General features: G+C 45.2%; 1 protein-coding gene across 3 annotated transcripts in view; it reads right to left on the bottom strand.

Annotated features, from left to right (window-relative positions):
- Positions 1-23,665, bottom strand: part of LOC138642931 (carbonic anhydrase 13-like) — a 158,263-nt gene that overhangs the window by 25,542 nt on the left and 109,056 nt on the right. For all 3 annotated transcript variants that reach the window (XM_069731555.1, XM_069731557.1, XM_069731556.1), the window contains exon 2: positions 319-524. In XM_069731555.1, coding sequence (XP_069587656.1) covers positions 319-524 — 206 coding nt within the window. The remainder of the gene's footprint in view (positions 1-318; positions 525-23,665) is intronic.

The raw sequence follows: 23,665 nt of genomic DNA, 5'->3' as shown, positions 1-23,665 counted from the left end.
TCTTTGCACAGAATTTGATCAAATAGTGTGAGCCCATCAACCATCGTCAAGGTGGTCTCATTAAACTGATGGGTCCCTGACCTCCAAATGTGAACACTTACCGAAGGCCAATGTCTGTATGCCTGGGTGAATGTGGACACCTCTGTCAGAAAAGCCTATATACGGGTTGGCCGGAACCAAGTGTGATTAGATGTAATTAAAAACCACATGGTGACGGGAGGAGTGCTCAGTCAGTAAGCTAACATAGAAATGACTACTATGTCTATGTTATATGTCTCCACTCTATCATATAAATCAGTCATTTAGCTTGTGACATACCTGACGTATCATTGGTGTCTTCAAACTCCACATTAAAACAGTGGCCCACATTAACAAGTCTTCGGGACGACTTAGGATCGTAGTAGATGTATAGAGGCCTTAACGAAGAATCATATTTCACTTTTTGAGTATAAATATTAATTGGAGACTGACGAGGTCGGCATTGTCCATTGCGTGAGGTTGATACTCCCATTTCTGGCTTTTTCCTGGAAAGTATGAACATAATACATCATTTTCAATCCATTCTCCGTTTTTGGTGATTACAGCTAATTATCCTGGTTCCATCCATGGTGCCTCAGCTACGTCTGGATTTATCAAACGGTAATATGAGAGGTGCATATATGTTCCACCGTGCGCTGAATATCTGAGTAATACTGCCAGGAAGATCTCTGTATTGACTGTGTGAAAATAATTTGGACCATGTGGAATTTTGTAGCTATCCAATGAGAAGGAAGAAATCAGTTTCCACGGCTCAATATACATTCCATAGCCTATTCTCACAGTCATCTGCTCAAAATACTTAAGGGAGATCAATAATATTTTCTTAGATCCTTGCACTGTCCGGAAAATGTTTTTGCCTCTATAAATAATCTATGTAAAATTATTTATATCTTACTGACATAGATCAGCATAGAAACTGGGGCATTAAGAGGACCTGTCCGCTCTCTCTCTGACTGTTTAACTAAGTAATTGCACCTCCCTTAACGTAGCAATCCAGGAGCATCGTTTCTCAGCTCTGTCTATCCTCTGTTATTCCTGCCAGAAATGTGTTAGTAAATTGACGCAAGTGTTTGACCAGTTAGGGCTATCCCTATTGAGAATAAGGGCTCATTCCCACTTGTGATGAAATCGTTCGAAAGCAATCCGATTAAAAATCAGATTGCATTCGGACCAATGTTATTCTATCATTGTGTGTTCATGTGCAATTTTTTTTTCCAACTAGGATCGGATCACGATCGGACTGGAAAAAAAAATCAGTCAAAAGTCAATGGGTTTGAGGGAAAAAAAAAATTGAATGCGAGTGCCATCCAATTTCTACATAACAATGTCCTTTGAAAAACCGGCAATTCATCTGCCACGTACAGAAAAATCACAGCGGGACCTGACAGGATAGAATAGATAGAACACATACAGTATATACACATAGAATAGATCAGTGACATATATAATTAGTACAGAGCTGGTGCAGCTTGCTGTACATGTATTTAATTAATAAATAATTATTTTTCTGAAAAACTGGCATGGACTCCCACGTAATTTTCTTAACCGGCAGAAGGAAAATAATAACCGGCAAAGGCAAGGCAGACAGCTACTGGCTGATATTAATAGCCAGGGTAAGTGGGAAGAGTGAGGCTAAGTGCCAGAATTGGCACATTTTATAGATGCACCTTTTGTGGGGTGGCTGAGAGCTGATGTTTTTAGCCTGGAAGGGGAAATATCCATGGCCCATTTCTAGGTTATTAATATCAGCCCACAGCTGTCTGCCTAACCTTTGCTGGTTAATAATTATAGGGGGACTTAACAACTTTTTTTTGGATGGGGGGTGGGTCCCCCATTTTAATAGCTAGTAAAGTCTAAGTATACAGTTGTTAGCTGAGATTAATCACCTGGGAAGCTTCATGGGTTTTAGCCCCTTCCCAGGCTGTAAACATTTGCCCCCAGCAATCAGCTTTACCTCTGCTGGTTAAGAAAATTACATGGGAGCCCAAGCCATTTTTTTCAGAAAAATAATCATTTAATAGTTACATACAGGTACAATAAGTGTCGCGTGCACTGTACTAATTGTATATGTCACTGACATCTTGAAATCTATCTATTGTGTGTATTTACTGTATGTAATCCTTATCCTTTCTATTCTGTAGGGTCCCGCTGTGATTCCACTGTATGCGGCTGCTGAATTGCCAGCTTTTCATCTATCTAATATATATATACAGTGCCTACAAGTAGTATTCAACCCCCTGCAGATTTAGCAGGTTTAATAAGATGCAAATAAGTTAGAGCCTTCAAACTTCAAACAAGAGCAGGATTTATTAACAGATGCATAAATCTTACAAACCAAAAAGTTTTGTTGCTCAGTTAAATTTTTATAAATTTTAAACATAAAAGTGTGGGTCAATTATTATTCAACCCCTAGGTTTAATATTTTGTGGAATAACCTTTGTTTGCAATTACAGCTAATAATCATCTTTTATAAGACCTGATCAGGCCGGCACAGGTCTCTGGAGTTATCTTGGCCCACTCCTCCATGCAGATCTTCTCCAAGTTATCTAGGTTCTTTGGGTGTCTCATGTGGACTTTAATCTTGAGCTCCTTCCACAAGTTTTCAATTGGGTTAAGGTCAGGAGACTGACTAGGCCACTGCAACACCTTGATTTTTTGCCGCTTGAACCAGGCCTTGGTTTTCTTGGCTGTGTGCTTTGGGTCGTTATCTTGTTGGAAGATGAAATGACGACCCATCTTAAGATCCTTGATGGAGGAGTGGAGGTTCTTGGCCAAAATCTCCAGGTAGGCCGTGCTATCCATCTTCCCATGGATGCGGACCAGATGGCCAGGCCCCTTGGCTGAGAAACAGCCCCACAGCATGATGCTGCCACCACCATGCTTGACTGTAGGGATGGTATTCTTGGGGTCGTATGCAGTGCCATCCAGTCTCCAAACGTCACGTGTGTGGTTGGCACCAAAGATCTCGATCTTGGTCTCATCAGACCAGAGAACCTTGAACCAGTAAGTCTCAGAGTCCTCCAAGTGATCATGAGCAAACTGTAGACGAGCCTTGACATGACGCTTTGAAAGTAAAGGTACCTTACGGGCTCGTCTGGAACGGAGACCATTGCGGTGGAGTACGTTACTTATGGTATTGACTGAAACCAATGTCCCCACTGCCATGAGATCTTCCCGGAGCTCCTTCCTTGTTATCCTTGGGTTAGCCTTGACTCTTCGGACAAGCCTGGCCTCGGCACGGGAGGAAACTTTCAAAGGCTATCCGGATGATGCTCCCAACAGTGGAGACAGGTAGGTCCAACTCCTTGGAAAGGGTTTTGTACCCCTTGCCAGCCTTGTGACCCTCCACGATCTTGTCTCTGATGGCCTTGGAATGCTACTTTGTCTTTCCCATGTTGACCATGTATGAGTGCTGTTCACAAGTTTGGGGAGGGTCTTAAATAGTCAGAAAAGGCTGGAAAAAGAGATAATTAATCCAAACATGTGAAGCTCATTGTTCTTTGTGCCTGAACTACTTCTTAATACTTTAGGGGAACCAAACATAATTCTGGTGGGTTGAGGGGTTGAATAATAAATGACCCTCTGAAAAGACTTTTCACAATTTAAAAAAAAAATAAATAAAGAAACAACATTCTTTTTTGCTGCAGTGCATTTCACACTTCCAGGCTGATCTACAGTCCAAATGTCACAATGCCAAGTTAATTCCAAATGTGTAAACCTGCTAAATCTGCAGGGGGTTGAATACTACTTGTAGGCACTGTATATATATATATATATATATATATATATATATATACTGCTCAAAAAAGGGAACACTTAAACAACAGAATATAACTCCAAGTAAATCAAACTGCTGTGAAATATAAACTGTCCACTTAGGAAGCAACACTGTTTGACAATCAATTTCACATGCTGTTGTGCAAATGGAATAGACAACAGATGGAAATTATTGTCAATTATCAAGACACACACAATAAAGGAGTGGTTCTGCAGGTGGGGACCACAGACCACATCTCAGTACCAATGCTTTCTGGCTGAGGTTTTGGTAGCTTTTGAATGCTGGTTGTGCTTTCACACTCGTGGTAGCATAAGACACACTCTACAACCCACATAAGTGGCTCACGTACTGCAGCTCATTCAGGATGGCACACCAATGTGCGCTGTGGCAAGGTTTGCTGTGTCTGTCAGTGTAGTGTCCAGAGGCTGGAGGCACTACCAGGAGACAGGTCAGTACACCAGGAGACATGGAGGGGTCAGTAGGAGGGCAACAACCCAGCAGCAGGGCTGCTACCTCAGCCTTTGTGCAAGGAGGAACAGGAGGAGCACTGCCAGAGCCCTGTAAAATGACCTCCAGCAGGCTACAAATGTGCATGTGTCTGCACAAACGGTTAGAAACCGACTCCATGAGGATGGTCTGAGTGCCCGACGTCCACAGGTGGGGGTTGTGCTCACAGCCCAACACTGAGCAGGATGTTTGGCGTTTGCCACAGAACACCAGGATTGGCAAATTCGCCACTAGTGCCCTGTGCTCTTCACAGATGGAAGCAGGTTCACACTGAGCACATGTGACAAACGTGACAGAGTCTGGAGACGCCGTGGAGAGCGATCTTCTGCCTGCAACATACTTCAGCATGACCGGTTTGGCAGTGGGTCAGTAATGGTGTGGGGTGGCATTTCTTTGGAGGGCCGCACAGCCCTCCATGTGCTCGCCAGAGATACCCTGACTGCCATTAGGTACTGAAATGAGATCCTCAGACCCCTTGTGAGACCATATACTGGTGCGGTTGGCCCTGGATTCCTCCTAATGTAGGACAATACCAGACCTCATGTGGCTGGAGTGTGTCAGCAGTTCCTGCAAGATGAAGACATTGAAGCTATGGACTGGCCCGCCTGTTCCCCAGACTTGAATTCAATTGAACACATCTGGGACATCATGTCTCGCACAATCCACCAATGTCACATTGCACCACAGACTGTCCAGGAGTTGGCGGATGCTTTAGTGCAGGTCTAGGAGGAGATCCCTCAGGAGACCATCTGCCGCCTCATCAGGAGCATGCCCAGGCATTGTACTGAGATCATACAGGCACGTGGAGGCCACACAAACTACTGAGCATCATTTCCTTGTCTTGAGGCATTTCCACTGAAATTGGATCAGCCTGTAACTTTATTTTCCACTTTGATTTTACCATCATTCCAACTCCAGACCTTCATGGGATATTAGTTGCGATTTACGTTGATCATTTTTATGTTTTATTGTTATCAACACATTCCACTATGTAATGAATAAAGATTTACAACTGGAATATTTCATTCAGTGATATCTAGGATGTGGGATTTTAGTGTTCCCTTTATTTTTTTGCTGTGTATATGTTAGGGGTCGAGTTCCTGCCTCTGCAAAGGGGGAATCTCGAGCCATCTCCGCTGCGGTCTCCCATTCTTCTCCTGCCGCAGTGGAGCCTGCCCAGCGGAGGCGTCGGTTCCAGCGTCATGCTCAGTCTGACACTGTGCGAAGGGTTACTGCTGTCCTTCCAGCTTCTGCCATTGTAGCCAGTACTGGTCAGCAGCGAGCAGACGTCTTTGGGAATAAGTCCTACTTTTCCCCTTCTGAGCATGCCCAGGGTAAGATCTCTCATTGGAGATCAAGGGTCACATGCTCAGGTACTGCAGCTATTCCCATTGGTACTCTAGGAAGGTCCTGAAGTTGCTCAAGTTCTGTGGCAGTTTCCCATTGGTCCTTTTTTGGAAGGTCCTGTAGTTGCTGCAGCTATATAAGGTGCTTTGCGCCAGTGTGCTCATGTGAGATTGTATTCAGGGACCCGGCTGAAATAAGCCCCTAGAATACCGGCACCTCCGGTGAGGAGATTGTGTGTTTGTGTGTATTCAGGGACCCAGCTGAAATAAGCCCCTAGAATACCGGCACCTCCGGTAAGGAGATTGTGTGTTTGTGTGTATTCAGGGACCTGGCTGAAATAAGCCCCTAGAATGCTGGCACCTCCGGCGAGGAGTTTTGTGTGCATGCATGACCACTGACTGCTCTCTGTTGGGCAGTTAGCCTGTGCTCCTGTGAAGTCTAACAGGGCGCAGTGTATTCCTTTCACGGCTACTCTGTGAAGTAACAGAGCTAGTCTATACCGCCAAATAGTGCCACCATTTACTAGCAGCAGGTTCTCCTGCACGGTGGACCCCAGGCTGTGAACGCATCAATAATAATAAACATCTATATTTACTCGGTGCGTTCCGCTAGCCCTAACAGTATATATGTGTATTTTGAAGAATATTTCTTGTGAAAACTGTGTGTAAATAACATGGAGAATTGCTCTATGTAAAAGCTCATGTCAAAATCGCATTGCAATCGGATGTAAATCGAATGCTAAGTGTTAAAAATCGGATTGTACTCGCATGAAAAACGCATGACACTTGCATAACACTCGTCTGACTTTGCAGGAACAAAATCGGACCGATTTTAAAATCGCTAGTGTGTCTCTGGCCTAAGGCTGGAGGTACACTAGCATATGGTATCCAATGCGATATGCTAATGACCCTCAGCTCCTGCTCTGCTGTGAGCAGGAGCCTAGTGTCATGCTACTGTGCTCCAATCCTTTCGCACAGAGAGGATCGGAGCACAGCTGAGAAGGAGGCGGAGATAGTAATTTCTCCATCTCATTCGCTGTGAAATATCCAAACAAGACTACTTTATTTGCCAAGTGCAACGTTTCAAGCATGAAAAAGACCCTTGTGGTTGAAACGTTGCACTTGGCAAATAAAGAAATCTTGTTTGGATATTTCACCTGGATTGGATGCTGTCCTTCATTGTTTCTTTGGTATGTACACTTTCCATGGGATCCAGTGGAATTAGGACTTGCATCTGCGTGTCTAATGTGCTGTCGACTATTTGCTATTTTGTGTTCCTCAGAACTACTGTCCTTTGAAGATATTTTCATATTTAAATGTAGGTGTCTGATATTGATTGATTCCCAGGTGCTAAATCTATACGGGAAAGGGAATGATATGTGGTTGAGAAGCACAAATATAGACTCTTTTTCAAAGATCCAAAAGATTCACTTCTTGTAAAATTTTCCCAAAGGGAGGTAAAACCCACCTCAACAGTACCCTGTCCCTGTTGAAATTTATCTAAGGCCTTATCTATAGTATTATTGAAATTGCCCAATAATATATGCGGTGTTTGTGGGGCTTGGCCGATGAGTTGCAAAATTTCCTGTAATAACCATTCCAGAATATGGGGGCGGTTTGTAGACCGCCACAACAATACAGTCCATATTATTTAATTTTCCCATAATACAAATGTAGTATCTCCCTTCTTTATCAATTTTAACCAACTGGCAATTAAGAGGAACATTACGATGGATCCTTCAACTCGCCCCTCTTGAATACATAGAGTATGTATCTGAAAGCTTCGACCAAACCAGGACACCCTCAACAAGAATATTTTGTCCTAAGTAATATGAGTTTCTTGTAGACAGATTATTTCAGGGTGGATATGTTTTGTATAGTCTATAATAGCCCAGCGTTTTACAGACTCATTTTTTCTAGAGCAAGGTCGAACCATGACGAAGACCTCATACCAGATAGAAATCTCGTCAAATTTATAAATTCCATGCTAACCATCAGCAAATATAGCATTCCCAAACACAGATCCCATCCCAACAATTACCCACTCAAAGATAACCCCCTAATAACCAACGCATAACAGAGATGACAGTGGGGTCTCTAGAACAGTCCCCTCTCCAGGAGGAGTCAAGACCAATTACTTTTGGCTATGCACTAAGCACCCCAGGAGTCTTAATCTTGCAGAACAAGCCGAGCAAAATTAACATAGCCTGTGTCACCGAGAACCAAGTATTATAGCCATAATGGATTTATCCATATCGCCACATAGGCCAACGAGCACTCATAAAGAAGAAAGAGAAAGAAAAAGTGATAGGTGAGGGGGGAGGGAGAAGGAACCACATCCCAACAAATGATACTAACGAGTAGCATATATATTTCAGAAGTATTTTAGAGCATTAATCATTTCAATTCAGGGATTGTTCAGTTTAGAAAACCCATTGTTACATATCACATCATGGAACTCAGAGTTAAGGTACCGTCACACTTAGCGACGCTGCAGCGATACCGACAACGATCCGGATCTCTGCAGCGTCGCTGTTTGGTCACTGGAGAGCTGTCACACAGACAGCTCTCCAGCGACCAACGATGCCGGTAACCAGGGTAAACATCGGGTAACTAAGCGCAGGGCCGCGCTTAGTAACCCGATGTTTACCCTGGTTACCATCCTAAAAGTAAAAAAAAACAAACGCTACATACTTACCTACCGCTGTCTGTCCTCCAGCGCTGTGCTCTGCTCTCCTCCTGTACTGGCTGTGAGCACAGCGGCCGGAAAGCAGAGCGGTGACGTCACCGCTCTGCTTTCCGGCTGACCAACGCTCACAGCCAGTACAGGAGGAGAGCAGAGCACAGCGCTGGAGGACAGACAGCGGTAGGTAAGTATGTAGTGTTTGTTTTTTTTTACTTTTAGGATGGTAACCAGGGTAAACATCGGGTTACTAAGCGCGGCCCTGCGCTTAGTTACCCGATGTTTACCCTGGTTACCAGTGAAGACATCGCTGAATCGGTGTCACACACGCCGATTCAGCGATGTCTGCGGGGAGTCCAGCGACCAAATAAAGTTCTGGACTTTCTTCCCCGACCAGCGACAGCACAGCAGGGGCCTGATCGCTGCTGCCTGCCACACTGGACGATATCGCTAGCGAGGACGCTGCAACGTCACGGATCGCTAGCGATATAGTCTAGTGTGACGGTACCTTTAGAATGCTATCAAGTGTTCAGGATTCTTATCTCTTGACCACATGTGAGAAAGGATACAAAGTCCGAGGACTTCTGAATTACACAACCTACTGATATGACTCCTTAACGACTTTACTACACTGACTAGCTAAAGTCTTTTACGCTCTATATAGAAACAGAAGGTCAATTTTCCCTATATGAGTCATAAGTCACTGTAAAAGTCCCTGGCAAGGGGGAAGAGGAAGCAGCTGGGTCAGGAGTTGAAGAGGGGAATGATAAATGCAGGGACAAAGAGAGACTTCCTGCTTCTACATAGAGCAGAGAAAAGAGAAGAATTAGCAGGGTTCACTCATTTTTTTCTTGTTTTTTTCTCTTTTTTGTTTTTTACATTTTTAATTCTCATTGACTTATAATGGGGCTGTCACGTTTCCATCAGTTATCCTTTTGATTAGAGGACAGAATACTGCAGCATTAAAACGTTATATGAAGAATTAAAGAAGCACTTCAATCTATATTATTTTATTAATTGTGTGTGTATATATGTATATATTCACTGCTGCTCTCTCCAGTGTCGAGCGCTGTTCTTCTGCCCTTTTCTGTGACGATACCCCTCTGCATACTCTCCGGCTGTGCTCCGAGTGACCTGGAAGTGATTTTTACAATGTACGTCTGTGGAGGGTCAGAACAAGGCTCCAAACACTTCCATTGTAAAAGAGACTTCCAGCTCATGCATAGAATAAGCTGGTTAGTCGCAATTGTGGTGATGTCACTAAGAAGAGAAGCAGAACTTTGATGGATCCTGGAGTGGTAAGTGTAATGTATAATGATTAGAGCTGTCTCTTTAAGAAAGTGAGGGCAGGAGTTTATTTGCAGTTTCAGTTTCAGTTCTAGTCTGAGGAGAAAATGTTATGCTACTGTTATGCTATGTGCTGGAGGAAAAGAGGAGACGAATAAACTACAGTTAAAGCTTTCTCTCTGAAATTCCTTACACCGTGTGGACATTACAACAAGCAACGAGGATGGGATTGAATCACCTGCTGCTGTGAGTACTGACCCCTGCTTTACCGCTTCACACGCCAGCGCCACTGAGAGACTCCATCATGGCACACGTTCCCCCAGTTTGATATGACTGATGTTACTAATCTCTCTCATAACTGGAGAAAATGGCTAAACCGGTTTGAGAACTTCCTGGAAGCGATAGACATAAAGGATGAGAACAGAAAGAGAGCCGTGTTCCTGCATTGCGCGGGCACAGGAGTCTATGACATATACAGCACATTACCGGCAGCGGAGACAGACACATACAGCAACTGTTCCAAAGCTCTCACTGACTACTTCAACCCTAAACAAAACATCAGATATGAAAGATACAAGTTCAGGATTGCTAAGCAGCTTCCAGAAGAATCCATAGACACCTATGTCACCCGGCTAAAAGAACTAGCACATGGGTGTGCATTTACTGTCGTAGATGATGAAATCCTAACTCAAGTAATTGTCACCTGCTCGTCTAATACCATAAGGCGTAAAGCTCTGCAGCAGGATCTCTCTCTGCATGATTTACTCAAGATAGTCCGTGCTATAGAGATAGCAGATCATCAGGCAACTGCAATGGAGAATTTACATATGCATAATCTCAAACATAACAATGCACAAGGCAAGCAGGCCCCGCAACAGAAGAACTGTTATAGATGTGGACAAGATTTCCCTCACCACATGAACAAATGTTCAGCTATAAGACAAACTTGCAGTAAATGTGGAAAAGGGAACCATTTTGCAGTCGTCTGCAAATCAGCGCCCAACAAGTCTCCTCTGCCAATGACAAAGCCTGCAAATATAAAAATGGTAAATCAAGATATAGAAGAAATGTCTGTGGCTGAGAACTATGTGTTCACGACTTCTGCCACTGGCTCAGTGCAGTCTCCATGTATTAAGGTACCGTCACACTAGACGATATCGCTAGCGATCCGTGACGTTGCAGCGTCCTCGCTAGCGATATCGTCCAGTGTGACAGGCAGCAGCGATCAGGCCCCTGCTGTGCTGTCGCTGGTCGGGGAAGAAAGTCCAGAACTTTGTTTCGTCGCTGGACTCCCCGCAGACATCGCTGAATCGGTGTGTGTGACACCGATTAAGCGATGTCTTCGCTGGTAACCAGGGTAAACATCGGGTAACTAAGCGCAGGGCCGCGCTTAGTAACCCGATGTTTACCCTGGTTACCATCGTTAAAGTAAAAAAAACAAACGCTACATACTTACCTACTGTTGTCTGTCCCCGGCGCTGTGCTTCTCTGCTCTGGCTGTGAGCACAGCGGCCGGAAAGCAGAGCGGTGACGTCACCGCTCTGCTTTCCGGCTGCCCGGCGCTCACAGCCAGAGCAGAGAAGCACAGCGCCGGGGACAGACAGCGGTAGGTAAGTATGTAGCGTTTGTTTTTTTTACTTTAACGATGGTAACCAGGGTAAACATCGGGTTACTAAGCGCGGCCCTGCGCTTAGTTACCCGATGTTTACCCTGGTTACCGGGGACCTCGGGATCGTTGGTCGCTGGAGAGCTGTCTGTGTGACAGCTCTCCAGCGACCAAACAGCGACGTTGCAGCGATCCGGATCGTTGTCGGTATCGCTGCAGCGTCGCTTAGTGTGACGGTACCTTTACACTCACCATTTGATTGTGGACGCCAGTCCCGTGGGACTGGGTGCTATTTCAGCACAATACAAGGATGACAACAAAAGTCCCCACATCATTTCTTATGCAAGTAAAAGCTTAACAAGCACTGAAAGAAAGTATTCGCAACCTGAAAAAGAAAGCTTGGCAGTCGTATGGGGATGTGAACACTTTCACTTATTTCTCTATGGAGCTCCCTTCACTATTGTCACAGATCATCAAGCTCTCCTTATAATTTTTGGAAATCCCAGAGCTAAAATGCCGGCACGGATTGAACGATAGGGGCTTCGTCTACAGGACTATAATTACAAAATTGTTCACAAACCTGGAAAATACAGCAATCCGGCTGATTACCTCTCAAGACATCCTACGAATGATGATTTACCTGGGCATTCCTCCATTGAAGAATACGTACATTTTGTTGCAGCTCACACCATGCCAAAAGCACTTTCTGTGGATCAGTTTGTGAATACAACAAGTGAAAAGACACTCTGTGCCTTAATGCAAATTATTCAAAATAGAAGCTGGCATGAAATTCAAAAGAAAAAATTTCCTGATGGTGGGATTGATTTGAAGGACTTAAAACTATTTTCAAATGTACGTGAGGAATTATCAGTCACTGAAGACCAACTCATCCTTCGTGGTACCAAACTGGTTGTACCTAAGGCCTTGCGCAACCTAGTCATACAGATAGCACACTTAAGGTACCTTCACACTCAGCAACTTTACAACGAGAACAATAACGATCCGTGACGTTGCAGCGTCCTGGATAGCGATCTCGTTGTGTTTGACACGCATCAGCGATCTGGATCCCACTGTGCCATCGCTGGTCGTAGCTAGAAGTCCAGAACTTTATTTGGTCGTCAGGTCGGCGTGTATCGTCGTGTTTGACAGCAAAAGCAATGATGCCAGCAATGTTTTACATGGAGCTAACAACCAGCTACAACGATAAGTGAGTCGCCGTTACGTGCCAGGATCGCTCCTGCATCATTCTGGAGCTGCTGTGTTTGACGTCTCTACAACGACCTAAACAGCGACGCTCCAGCGATCGGCTCGTTGTCTGTATCGCTGCAGCGTCACTGAGTGTGGCACAGCCATGTGCTATCAGAAGAGGTGATATCGTTGTTGTGCGTCAAAAATCAACCAACAAAACCTCAGCTGTATATAGTCCTGCAAAATATAATGTTACCGAGAGAAAAGGCAATATGGCCTAAACAATTGAAACCCCCCACAAGTGACCCCATATTGGAAACTAGACCCCCAAGGAACTTATCTAGATATGTTGTGAGAACTTTGAACCCCCAAGTATTTCACTACAGTTTATAACGCAGAGCCGTGAAAATAAAAAATCCTTTTTTTTCCACAAAAATTATTTTTTAGCCCCCAGTTTTGTATTTTCCCAAGGGTAACAGGAGAAATTGGACCCCAAAAGTTGTTGTCCAATGTGTCCTGAGTACGCTGATACCCCATATGTTGGGGTAAACCCCTGTTTGGGCGCACGGGAGAGCGCGGAAGGGAAGGAGCACTGTTTTACTTTTTCAACGCAGAATTGGCTGGAATTGAGATCGGACGCCATGTCGCATTTGGAGAGCCCCTGATGTGCCTAAACAGTGGAAACTGTTGTGAATTCTGTGGCAGAGTTCACTCCTGTGGTCACAAGTGGTACTTCGGCTGATTCTCTCTGGGAGCTTCCGTTTGTGGAGGAAAGTGGTACTGCAGCTTCTGAGTTTCCTCCCTCAGGTGATCTGGTGAGGTCGTTAGCTGCTTCTCTACTTATCTCCACCTGATGCTTTGATCCATGCTTCCTGTCAATGTTCCAGTGTTGGACTTGTGTTTCTCTGGATCATTCCTGTGGCCTGCTGCTCTGCATAGCTAAGTGCTTCTTTGCTATTTGTTGCTATTTTTTCTGTCCAGCTTGTCTATTTGTTTTGCCGGAAGCTCTGGGACGCAGAGGGTGTATCTCCGTGCCGTTAGTTCGGTACGGAGGGTCTTTTTGCCCCCTTTGCGTGGTTTTCTTTAGGGTTTTGTGTAGACCGCAAAGTTTTCTTTCCTATCCTCGTTCTGTCTAGATTATCGGGCCTCACTTTGCTGAATCTATTTCATCCCTACGTTTGTCTTTTCATCTTACTCACAGTCATTATATGTGGGGGGCTGCCTTTTCCTTTGGGGTATTTCTCTGAGGCAAGGTAGGCTTATTTTTCTATCTTCAGGCTAGTTAGTTTCTCAGGCTGTGCCGAGTTGCATAGGGAGCGTTAGGTGCAATCCACAGCTGCCTCTAGTTGTGTTTGGAGAGGATCAGGAATTGCAGTCTACAGAGTTTCCACATCTCAGAGTTCGTTCTATTATTTTGGGTTATTGTCAGATCACTGTATGTGCTCTGATCGCTATGTACATTGTGTTACTGAATTGCCTTTCATAACAGTACAGGAAGCCAAAAGTACTAATGATTCTCAATAGAGGGAAAAAAGAAGTTCTGAGACCATTTTTTTTCCTTTGCACTGTGATTTGTCTTTTTTTTCCCCTAGACATTTGGGTGGTTCAGGACACAGGTGTTACAATGGACATTAAAGGTCTGTCTTCATGTGTAGATCAGCTCACGGCAAGAGTTCAAGATATTCAAAATTTTGTGGTTCAGAATTCTTTGTTAGAACCGAGAATTCCTATTCCAGATTTGTTTTTTGGAGATAGAACTAAATTTCTGAGTTTCAAGAATAATTGTAAACTGTTTCTGGCTTTGAAACCTCGCTCCTCTGGTGACCCAGCGCAACAGGTTAGGATCGTCATTTCTTTTTTGCGTGGCGACCCTCAGGACTGGGCATTTTCTCTTGCGTCAGGAGATCCTGCATTGAGTGATATCGATGCGTTTTTCCTGGCACTTGGATTGCTGTACGATGAGCCTAATTCAGTAGATCAGGCAGAAAAAAATTTGTTGGCTCTTTGTCAGGCTCAGGATGAGATAGAGCTATATTGCCAGAAATTTAGAAAATGGTCCGTGCTCACTCAATGGAATTAATCTGCGCTTGCAGCCCTTTTCAGAAAGGGTCTCTCTGAAGCCATTAAAGATGTCATGGTGGGATTTCCTATGCCCGCTGGTTTGAATGAGTCTATGTCTTTGGCCATTCAGATCGGTCGACGCTTGCGTGAGCGTAAATCTGTGTACCATTTGGCGGTATTACCTGAGATTAAACCTGAGCCTATGCAGTGCGATAGGACTATGACCAGATTTGAACGGCAAGAACACAGACGTCTGAATGGGCTGTGTTTCTACTGTGGTGATTCCACTCATGCTATCTCTGATTGTCCTAAGCGCACTAAGCGGTTCGCTAGGTCTGCCGCCATTGGTACTGTACAGTCAAAATTTCTTCTGTCCGTTACCTTGATATGCTCCTTGTCGTCGTATTCTGTCATGGCGTTTGTGGATTCAGGCGCTGCCCTGAATTTGATGGACTTGGATTATGCTAAACGTTGTGGGTTTTTATTGGAGCCCTTGCAGTGTCCTATTCCATTGAGAGGAATTGATGCTACACCTTTGGCCAAGAATAAGCCTCAATACTGGCCCAGCTGACCATGTGCATGGGTCCTGCACATCAGGAGGTTATTCGCTTTCTGGTGTTGCATAATCTGCATGATGTGGTCGTGTTGGGGTTGCTATGGCTACAAGCCCATAATCCAGTATTGGATTGGAATTCCATGTTGGTGTCCAGCTGGGGTGTCAGGGGGTACATGGTGATGTTCCATTTCTGTCAATTTCGTCATCCACCCCTTCTGAGGTTCCAGAGTTCTTGTCTGATTACCGGGATGTATTTGATGAGCCCAAGTCCGATGCCCTGCCTCCGCATAGGGATTGTGATTGTGCTATCAATTTGATTCCTGGTAGTAAATTCCCAAAAGGTCGACTGTTTAATTTATCCGTGCCTGAGCACACCGCTATGCGCAGTTATGTGAAGGAATCCCTGGAGAAGGGGCATATTCGCCCGTCATCGTCGCCATTAGGAGCAGGGTTCTTTTTTGTAGCCAAGAAGGATGGTTCGCTGAGACCGTGTATAGATTATCGCCTTCTTAATAAGATCACGGTTAAATTTCAGTACCCCTTGCCATTGTTATCTGATTTGTTTGCTCGGATTAAGGGGGCTAGTTGGTTCACTAAGATAGATCTTCGTGGTGCGTATAATCTGGTGAGAATCAGGCAAGGCGATGAATGGAAAACTGCATTTAATACGCCCGAGGGTCATTTTGAGTATCTAGTGATGCCGTTCGGACTTGCCAATGCTCCATCAGTGTTTCAATCCTTTATGCATGACATCTTCCGTGAGTACCTGGATAAATTCCTGATTGTGTACTTGGATGACATTTTGATCTTCTCGGATGATTGGGAGTCTCATGTGAAGCAGGTCAGAACGGTTTTTCAGGTCCTGCGTGCTAATTCTTTGTTTGTGAAGGGATCAAAGTGTCTCTTTGGTGTGCAGAAGGTTTCATTTTTGGGGTTCATCTTTTCCCCTTCTACTATCGAGATGGATCCGTTTAAGGTCCAAGCCATCCATGATTGGACTCAGCCGACATCTCTGAAAAGTCTGCAAAAGTTCCTGGGCTTTGCTAATTTTTATCGTCGCTTCATCTGCAATTTTTCTAGTGTTGCCAAACCATTGACCGATTTGACCAAGAAGGGTGCTGATTTGGTCAATTGGTCTTCTGCTGCTGTGGAAGCTTTTCAAGAGTTGAAGCGTCGTTTTTCTTCTGCCCCTGTGTTGTGTCAACCAGATGTTTCTCTTCCATTCCAGGTCGAGGTTGATGCTTCTGAGATTGGAGCAGGGGCTGTTTTGTCACAGAGAGGTTCTGGTTGCTCAGTGATGAAACCATGCGCTTTCTTTTCCAGGAAGTTTTCGCCTGCTGAGCGAAATTATGATGTGGGCAACCGAGAGTTGCTGGCCATGAAGTGGGCATTCGAGGAGTGGCGTCATTGGCTTGAAGGAGCTAAGCATCGCGTGGTGGTATTGACTGATCATAAGAACTTGACTTATCTCGAGTCTGCCAAGTGCTTGAATCCTAGACAAGCTCGTTGGTCGTTGTTTTTTGCCCGTTTTGACTTTGTGATTTCGTACCTTCCGGGCTCTAAAAATGTGAAGGCGAATGCTCTGTCTAGGAGTTTTGTGCCCGACTCTCCGGGTTTATCTGAGCCGGCGGGTATCCTCAAGGAAGGAGTAATTGTGTCTGCCATCTCCCCTGATTTGTGGCGGGTGCTGCAAAAATTTCAGGCTAATAAACCTGATCGTTGCCCAGCGGAGAAACTGTTTGTCCCTGATAGGTGGACGAATAGAGTTATCTCTGAACTTCATTGTTCGGTGTTGGCTGGTCATCCTGGAATCTTTGGTACCAGAGAGTTAGTGGCTAGATCCTTTTGGTGGCCCTCTCTGTCGCGGGATGTGCGTACTTTTGTGCAGTCCTGTGGGATTTGTGCTCGGGCTAAGCCCTGCTGTTCTCGTGCCAGTGGGTTGCTTTTTCCCTTGCCGGTCCTGAAGAGGCCTTGGACACATATCTCTATGGATTTTATTTCTGACCTTCCCGTTTCTCAAAAGATGTCAGTCATTTGGGTGGTCTGTGATCGCTTTTCTAAGATGGTCCATCTGGTACCCTTGTCTAAATTGCCTTCCTCCTCTGATTTGGTGCCTTTGTTCTTCCAGCATGTGGTTCGTTTGCATGGCATTCCAGAGAATATTGTTTCTGACAGAGGTTCCCAGTTTGTTTCGAGGTTTTGGCGAGCCTTTTGTGGTAGGATGGGCATTGACTTGTCTTTTTCCTCGGCTTTCCATCCTCAGACTAATGGCCAGACCGAACGAACCAATCAGACCTTGGAAACATATCTGAGATGCTTTGTTTCTGCTGATCAGGATGACTGGGTGTCCTTTTTGCCTTTGGCTGAGTTCGCCCTTAATAATCGGGCCAGCTCGGCTACCTTGGTTTCGCCGTTTTTCTGCAATTCTGGGTTCCATCCTCGTTTCTCTTCAGGACAGGTTGAGTCTTCGGACTGTCCTGGTGTGGATACTGTGGTGGACAGGTTGCAGCAGATTTGGACTCAGGTAGTGGACAATTTGACCTTGTCCCAGGAGAAGGCTCAACTTTTCGCTAATCGCAGACGCCGTGTGGGTCCCCGACTTTGTGTTGGGGATCTGGTTTGGTTATCTTCTCGTCATATTCCTATGAAGGTTTCCTCTCCTAAGTTTAAACCTCGTTTTATTGGTCCGTATAGGATTTCTGAGGTTCTTAATCTTGTGTCTTTTCGTTTGACCCTTCCAGATTCTTTTTCCATACATAACGTATTCCATGGGTCATTGTTGCGGAGATACGTGGCACCTATGGTCCCATCTGTTGAGCCTCCTGCCCCGGTTTTGGTGGAGGGGGAATTGGAGTATATTGTGGAGAAGATTTTGGATTCTCGTGTTTCAAGACGGAAACTCCAGTATCTGGTTAAATGGAAGGGTTATGCTCTGGAAGATAATTCCTGGGTTTTTGCCTCTGATGTCCATGCTCCCGATCTTGTTCGTGCCTTTCATGTGGCTCATCCTGGTCGGCCTGGGGGCTCTGGTGAGGGTTCGGTGACCCCTCCTCAAGGGGGGGGTACTGTTGTGAATTCTGTGGCAGAGTTCACTCCTGTGGTCACAAGTGGTACTTCGGCTGATTCTCTCTGGGAGCTTCCGTTTGTGGAGGAAAGTGGTACTGCAGCTTCTGAGTTTCCTCCCTCAGGTGATCTAGTGAGGTCGTTAGCTGCTTCTCTACTTAACTCCACCTGATGCTTTGATCGATGCTTCCTGTCAATGTTCCAGTGTTGGACTTGTGTTTCTCTGGATCATTCCTGTGGCCTGCTGCTCTGCATAGCTAAGTGCTTCTTTGCTATTTGTTGCTATTTTTTCTGTCCAGCTTGTCTATTTGTTTTGCCGGAAGCTCTGGGACGCAGAGGGTGTACCTCCGTGCCGTTAGTTCGGTACGGAGGGTCTTTTTGCCCCCTTTGCGTGGTTTTCTTTAGGGTTTTGTGTAGACCGCAAAGTTATCTTTCCTATCCTCGTTCTGTCTAGATTATCGGGCCTCACTTTGCTGAATCTATTTCATCCCTACGTTTGTCTTTTCATCTTACTCACAGTCATTATATGTGGGGGGCTGCCTTTTCCTTTGGGGTATTTCTCTGAGGCAAGGTAGGCTTATTTTTCTATCTTCAGGCTAGTTAGTTTCTCAGGCTGTGCCGAGTTGCATAGGGAGCGTTAGGCGCAATCCACAGCTGCCTCTAGTTGTGTTTGGAGAGGATCAGGAATTGCGGTCTACAGAGTTTCCACGTCTCAGAGCTCGTTCTATTATTTTGGGTTATTGTCAGATCACTGTATGTGCTCTGATCGCTATGTACATTGTGTTACTGAATTGCCTTTCATAACAGGAAACCCCCCAAATTATAACTGAAACCCTAATCCAAACACACCCCTAACCTTAATCCCAATGGTAACCCTAACCACACCCCTAACCCTGACATGCCCCTAACTCTAATCCCAACCCTATTCCCAACTGTAAATGTAATCCAAAACTTAACCCTAACTTTAGCCCCAACCCTAACTGTAGCCTAAACCCTAACCCTAGCCCTAACCCTAAAGGGAAAATGGAAATAAATATATTTTTTTAATTTTTCCCTAAGGGGCTGATGAAGGGGGGTTTGATTTACTTTTATAGCGGGTTTTTTAGCAGATTTTTATGATTGGCAGCCGTCACACACTGAAAGACGTTTTTTATTGCAAAAAATATTTTTTGCGTCTCCACATTTTGAGAGCTATAATTTTTCCATATTTGGGTCCACAGAGTCATATGAGGTCTTGTTTTTTGCAGGACGGGTTGATGTTTTTATTGGTAACATTTTTGGGCACGTGAAATTTTTTGATCGCTTTTTATTCTGATTTTTGTGAGGCAGAATGACCAAAAACCAGCTATTCATGAATTTCTTTTGGGGGATGCGTTTATACCGTTCTACGTTTGGTAAAATTGATAAAGGAGTTTTATTCTTCAGGTCAGTATGATTACAGCGATACCTCATTTATATCATTTTTTTATGTTTTGGCGCTTTTATACGATAAAAACTATTTTATAGAAAAAATAATTATTTTTGCATCGCTTTATTCTGAGGACTATAATTTTTTTATTTTTTCTTTGATGACGCTATGTTGCAGCTCGTTTTTTGCGGGACAAGATGACGTTTTCAGTGGTACCATGATTATTTATAGCCATCTTTTTGATCACGTGTTATTCCACTTTTTGTTTGGCGGTATGATAATAAAGCGTTTTTTGCCTCGTTTTTTTTTTTTACGGTGTTCACTAAAGGGGTTAACTAGTGAGACAGTTTTATAGGTCGGGTCGCTACGGACGCGGCGATACTAAATATGTGTACTTTCATTGTTTTTTTTTATTTAAAGAAATGTATTTATAGGAACAATACATTTTGTTTTTTGTTTGGTTTTTTTAGGAATTTTTTAAAAAAATTTTTACACATGTGAATATTTTTTTTACACTATAACTTTGCCCCAGGGGGGGCATCATGTTATAGTGTAAGATCGCTGATCTGACACTTTGCTGTGCACTGTGTCAGATCAGCGATCTGACGTGCACTCCTGCAGGCTTACCAGCGCTTGCTCTGAGTAGGCGCTGGTAAGCCACCTCCCTGCAGGACCCGGATGCAGCCCCGTGGCCATTTTGGATCCGGGCCTGCTGCAGGGAGGAGGAGGTAAGAGACCATGATGCTTCCCTATACCGCCGGAACACTGCGATCATGTTTGATCGCAGTGTGCGGGGGTTAATGTGCCGGGGGCGGTCCGTGACCGCTCATGGCACATAGTGCCGGATGTCAGCTGCGATAGTCAGCTGACACCCGGCCGCGATCGGCCGCGCTCCCCCCCGTGAGCGCGGCCGATCGCATATGACGTACTATCCCATCGGTGGTCATACGGGCCCACCCCACCTCGACGGGATAGTACGTCTAATGTCAGAAAGGGGTTAAGAAAGTGAGGGCAGAGTTTATTTGCAGTTTCAGTTCTAGTCTAGGGCGAAAATATGCTGCTGTTATGCTGTGTGCTGGAGGAAAATAGGAGACGAATAAACTACAGTTAAAGCTTACTCTCTTAAAGGGAACCTGTCACCTGAATTTGGTGGGACCGGTTTTCGGTCATATGGGCGGTGTTTGATTCACCCTTTCCTTACCCGCTTGCCTTGCCTTGTGCAGGCGTGTACTACGGAGGACATAGAATGAACTTCAATCCAATATTGTGGCCAGCATGCAGCCAGTGGGTAAGGAAAGGGTGAATCAAACACCCAAAAACTCCGCCCATATGACCGAAAACCGGTCCCGCCAAATTGAGGTGACAGGTTCCCTTTAAATTCCTTGCACCGTGTGGACATTACAATATTACACTCTATATTACATGCATAATTATTCATACATTTAATGGAAACAATATATAGATTGGAGTGCTTCTTTAACCCCTTCATCCCCACGCCTGTTTTCACCTTCCTGACCAGGCCAAATTTTAGAATTCTGACCAATGTCATTTTATAAGGTAATAACTATGGGACGCTTCAGGGGATCCCAGTGATTTTGAAATTTTTTCATGACACTTTGTACTTTATGTTAGCAGTAAATATAGATAGATATGTTTTGCATTTATTTGTGAAAATACCAGAAATTTGGCACTTTTCACATTTTTAATTTTTATGCTCTTAAATCAGATTTTTTTTTAAACTATTTTGTGTGGTATAACTAACATTTCCCACATGTCTACTTTACATCACCATCATTCTTTGAAACATATTTTTTTTTGTTAGAAAGTTAGAAGAGTGAAAAGTTGATCAGCAATTTCTCATTTTTCCCCCAAAATGTACAAAACCAGATTTGAAGTGACTTTGGCTATGTGTCAGAAAATACACAAAAGCAACACCATTTAAAAAACTGCTCAAAACCACATATTCAATAAGTTTATCAACCGTTCACCATTCAGGTGCTGCACAGGAAGTAGAGCTATGTGGAATTTTACTTTTTCCCACAAAAATTTAGCTTTAGCCCCACAAGTGGAACAGGGGAAAATGGACCATGCAATTTGTTGTGAAATTTCTACTGAGCACACCAATACCCCAAATGTGGTGGAAAACTACTGTGCATGGCAGAGCTTGGAAGGGAATGAGTACCATTTGACTTTTGGAGTGCAAAATTGGCTGGAATAGATATCGGGCTCCATGTCACGTTTGCAGAGCTCCCGATGTGCCTAAGTAGTGGAAACCAGCCTCAAGTAGCTCTATTTTGGAAACTACTCCCATCAAGGAATACCGTATTTTTCGGATTATAAGATGCTCCAGATTATAAGACGCACCCCAAATTTTGAGAAAAATAGGAAAAATTTTTTTTTAATAAAATGGTGGTGCTTCTATAATCCATGCGTTTTATTGCTTACCGAGGGTGGTGGCTGCGGTGAAGCGGAGTCCCTGGGTCGCTGCTGGAGGAGGCAGGAGTGGGGTGATGCTGCAATCCGCAGGCTGAGATGAGGAGTTGTTCCGATGTGCTCCGATGTGCAGTGCGCCGCTGCGTTTATCTGGTGCTGCTGTGGGTGTCCGGCACTGCTGCGGGGGTGTTCGGTGCTGCTGTGGGTGTCTCCGGTGCAGTTTCTTGTGCGGTGGACTCCGGGAAAATGGCCGTCGGGGGTTGGCGCATGTGGAGCGCCCCATGGGGCTGTGGGGAACTCGGTACTGGGTCCGACACGGCAGTTCTTAAAGGGGAAGGTCACGGCAGCAGTGACCATGTCCGTGGCCCTGGGCGTCCATATAATAAAGTGAGGTTTTTGTGGCATATGCAAAATGGGAATTATTTGTGACACCACCCGTGGTGTTCGGCAATGAGATGGTGGCTAACACTGCAGTTCAGATCCTCTGGGGCAGATGGTGATGCAGCAAAGTTGGTGCAGATGTAGTGTTGAGCTATAAGATGGCGGTGGTGGCTGTGCCAGGCAGGTGCAGTTGGAATAGCTCCAGGCTCGGACTGGGGCACCGGGACACCGGAGAATCCTCCGGTGGGCCCCGCCCCCAGCCCCTGCCTCCTTCATTTGTCCCTGCCCTGCATGCGGTTCACAGTTTATTTATTCTATAGCCGGCGGCCCGGCGCACAGCACAGGCTGTACGGAAGAATGTGAAGTGCTGTGCAAGCAGCCGCGCGGCAGCTGCTCGCTCCTTCACATGAAATGATCATCTTGCACTGCACTGCTGCCGACGGCGACGCCGAGTCTGTGCGCGGCCCGTGCGCAGCGTGGTGCGAGTGCCGACCTCACTGACTTCAGCCAGCACACAGCACAGTCCGAGGAAACAGCTGACTGACTGTGTGACTCAGAGTCAGAGAGGAGAAGACAGGGACGCACGCACTGCACTGAGTCTGCATGGGTCATCACTGACCTGTTTCTTGTTACTTTGCCCACCCTCGACTCCACCTCTTCTTCATTAAAACTCTGTGGTCTGAGTCTGGACTAAGGGTGTTCTAATGCTGATTGGCTGACAGATGCAGGTCGGAGCAGCCAATCATCATTAGTTTTCTTTGTGTGACCTCACAGTCACACAGGTCACAGCACACCTCAATGAGCTGTGCTGTGATTGGTCGTCTGTCCTCTTGCCCAAGCAGCACAGGCACACAGGCGCGCACTGTCTGCAATACTATGATCGGAGGCTGCCTGGAGCTGAGGAATGTCACTTTTTTTTTATAATCGCAGCCAGTCAGTAAGGTGTAAGTAAAATATGCAGCATAGTTCGAGACACTGAGACAGACAGACAGTTATGGGAGGTCCCCCTGCAATCTAAAGGTGACACAAGGTGGGGTCCCCCATAGAAAATTTCTAATTTCCTGTGGTCCCCTCCCCCTTCCTCACTGTCTCCTAATTTACTGTGGATCACCTCTCCCACCATTTCACCTCTGGGGAAGGGGGCCCTCAAGAAATTAGGTGACACAATGGGGAAAGCGCCCTCAGATATTTGACCCCTTCACAACATCCGCCTTACATGTATGGCGCATGTTAAATGCCATGCCACTGTCAATCTCTGACAGCCGCATTAAACATGTGGCGCCGACATGTGTGTGCATCAGGCTGGCGTCACACTCAGCGTATGAAAAT

This window comes from Ranitomeya imitator, chromosome 6 (assembly GCF_032444005.1).
Source record: "Ranitomeya imitator isolate aRanImi1 chromosome 6, aRanImi1.pri, whole genome shotgun sequence".
NCBI classification, from domain to species: Eukaryota; Metazoa; Chordata; class Amphibia; order Anura; family Dendrobatidae; genus Ranitomeya; species Ranitomeya imitator.
The sequence above is the reverse complement of the archived record's forward strand: the minus strand, read 5'-3'. Positions and strand labels throughout refer to the sequence as shown.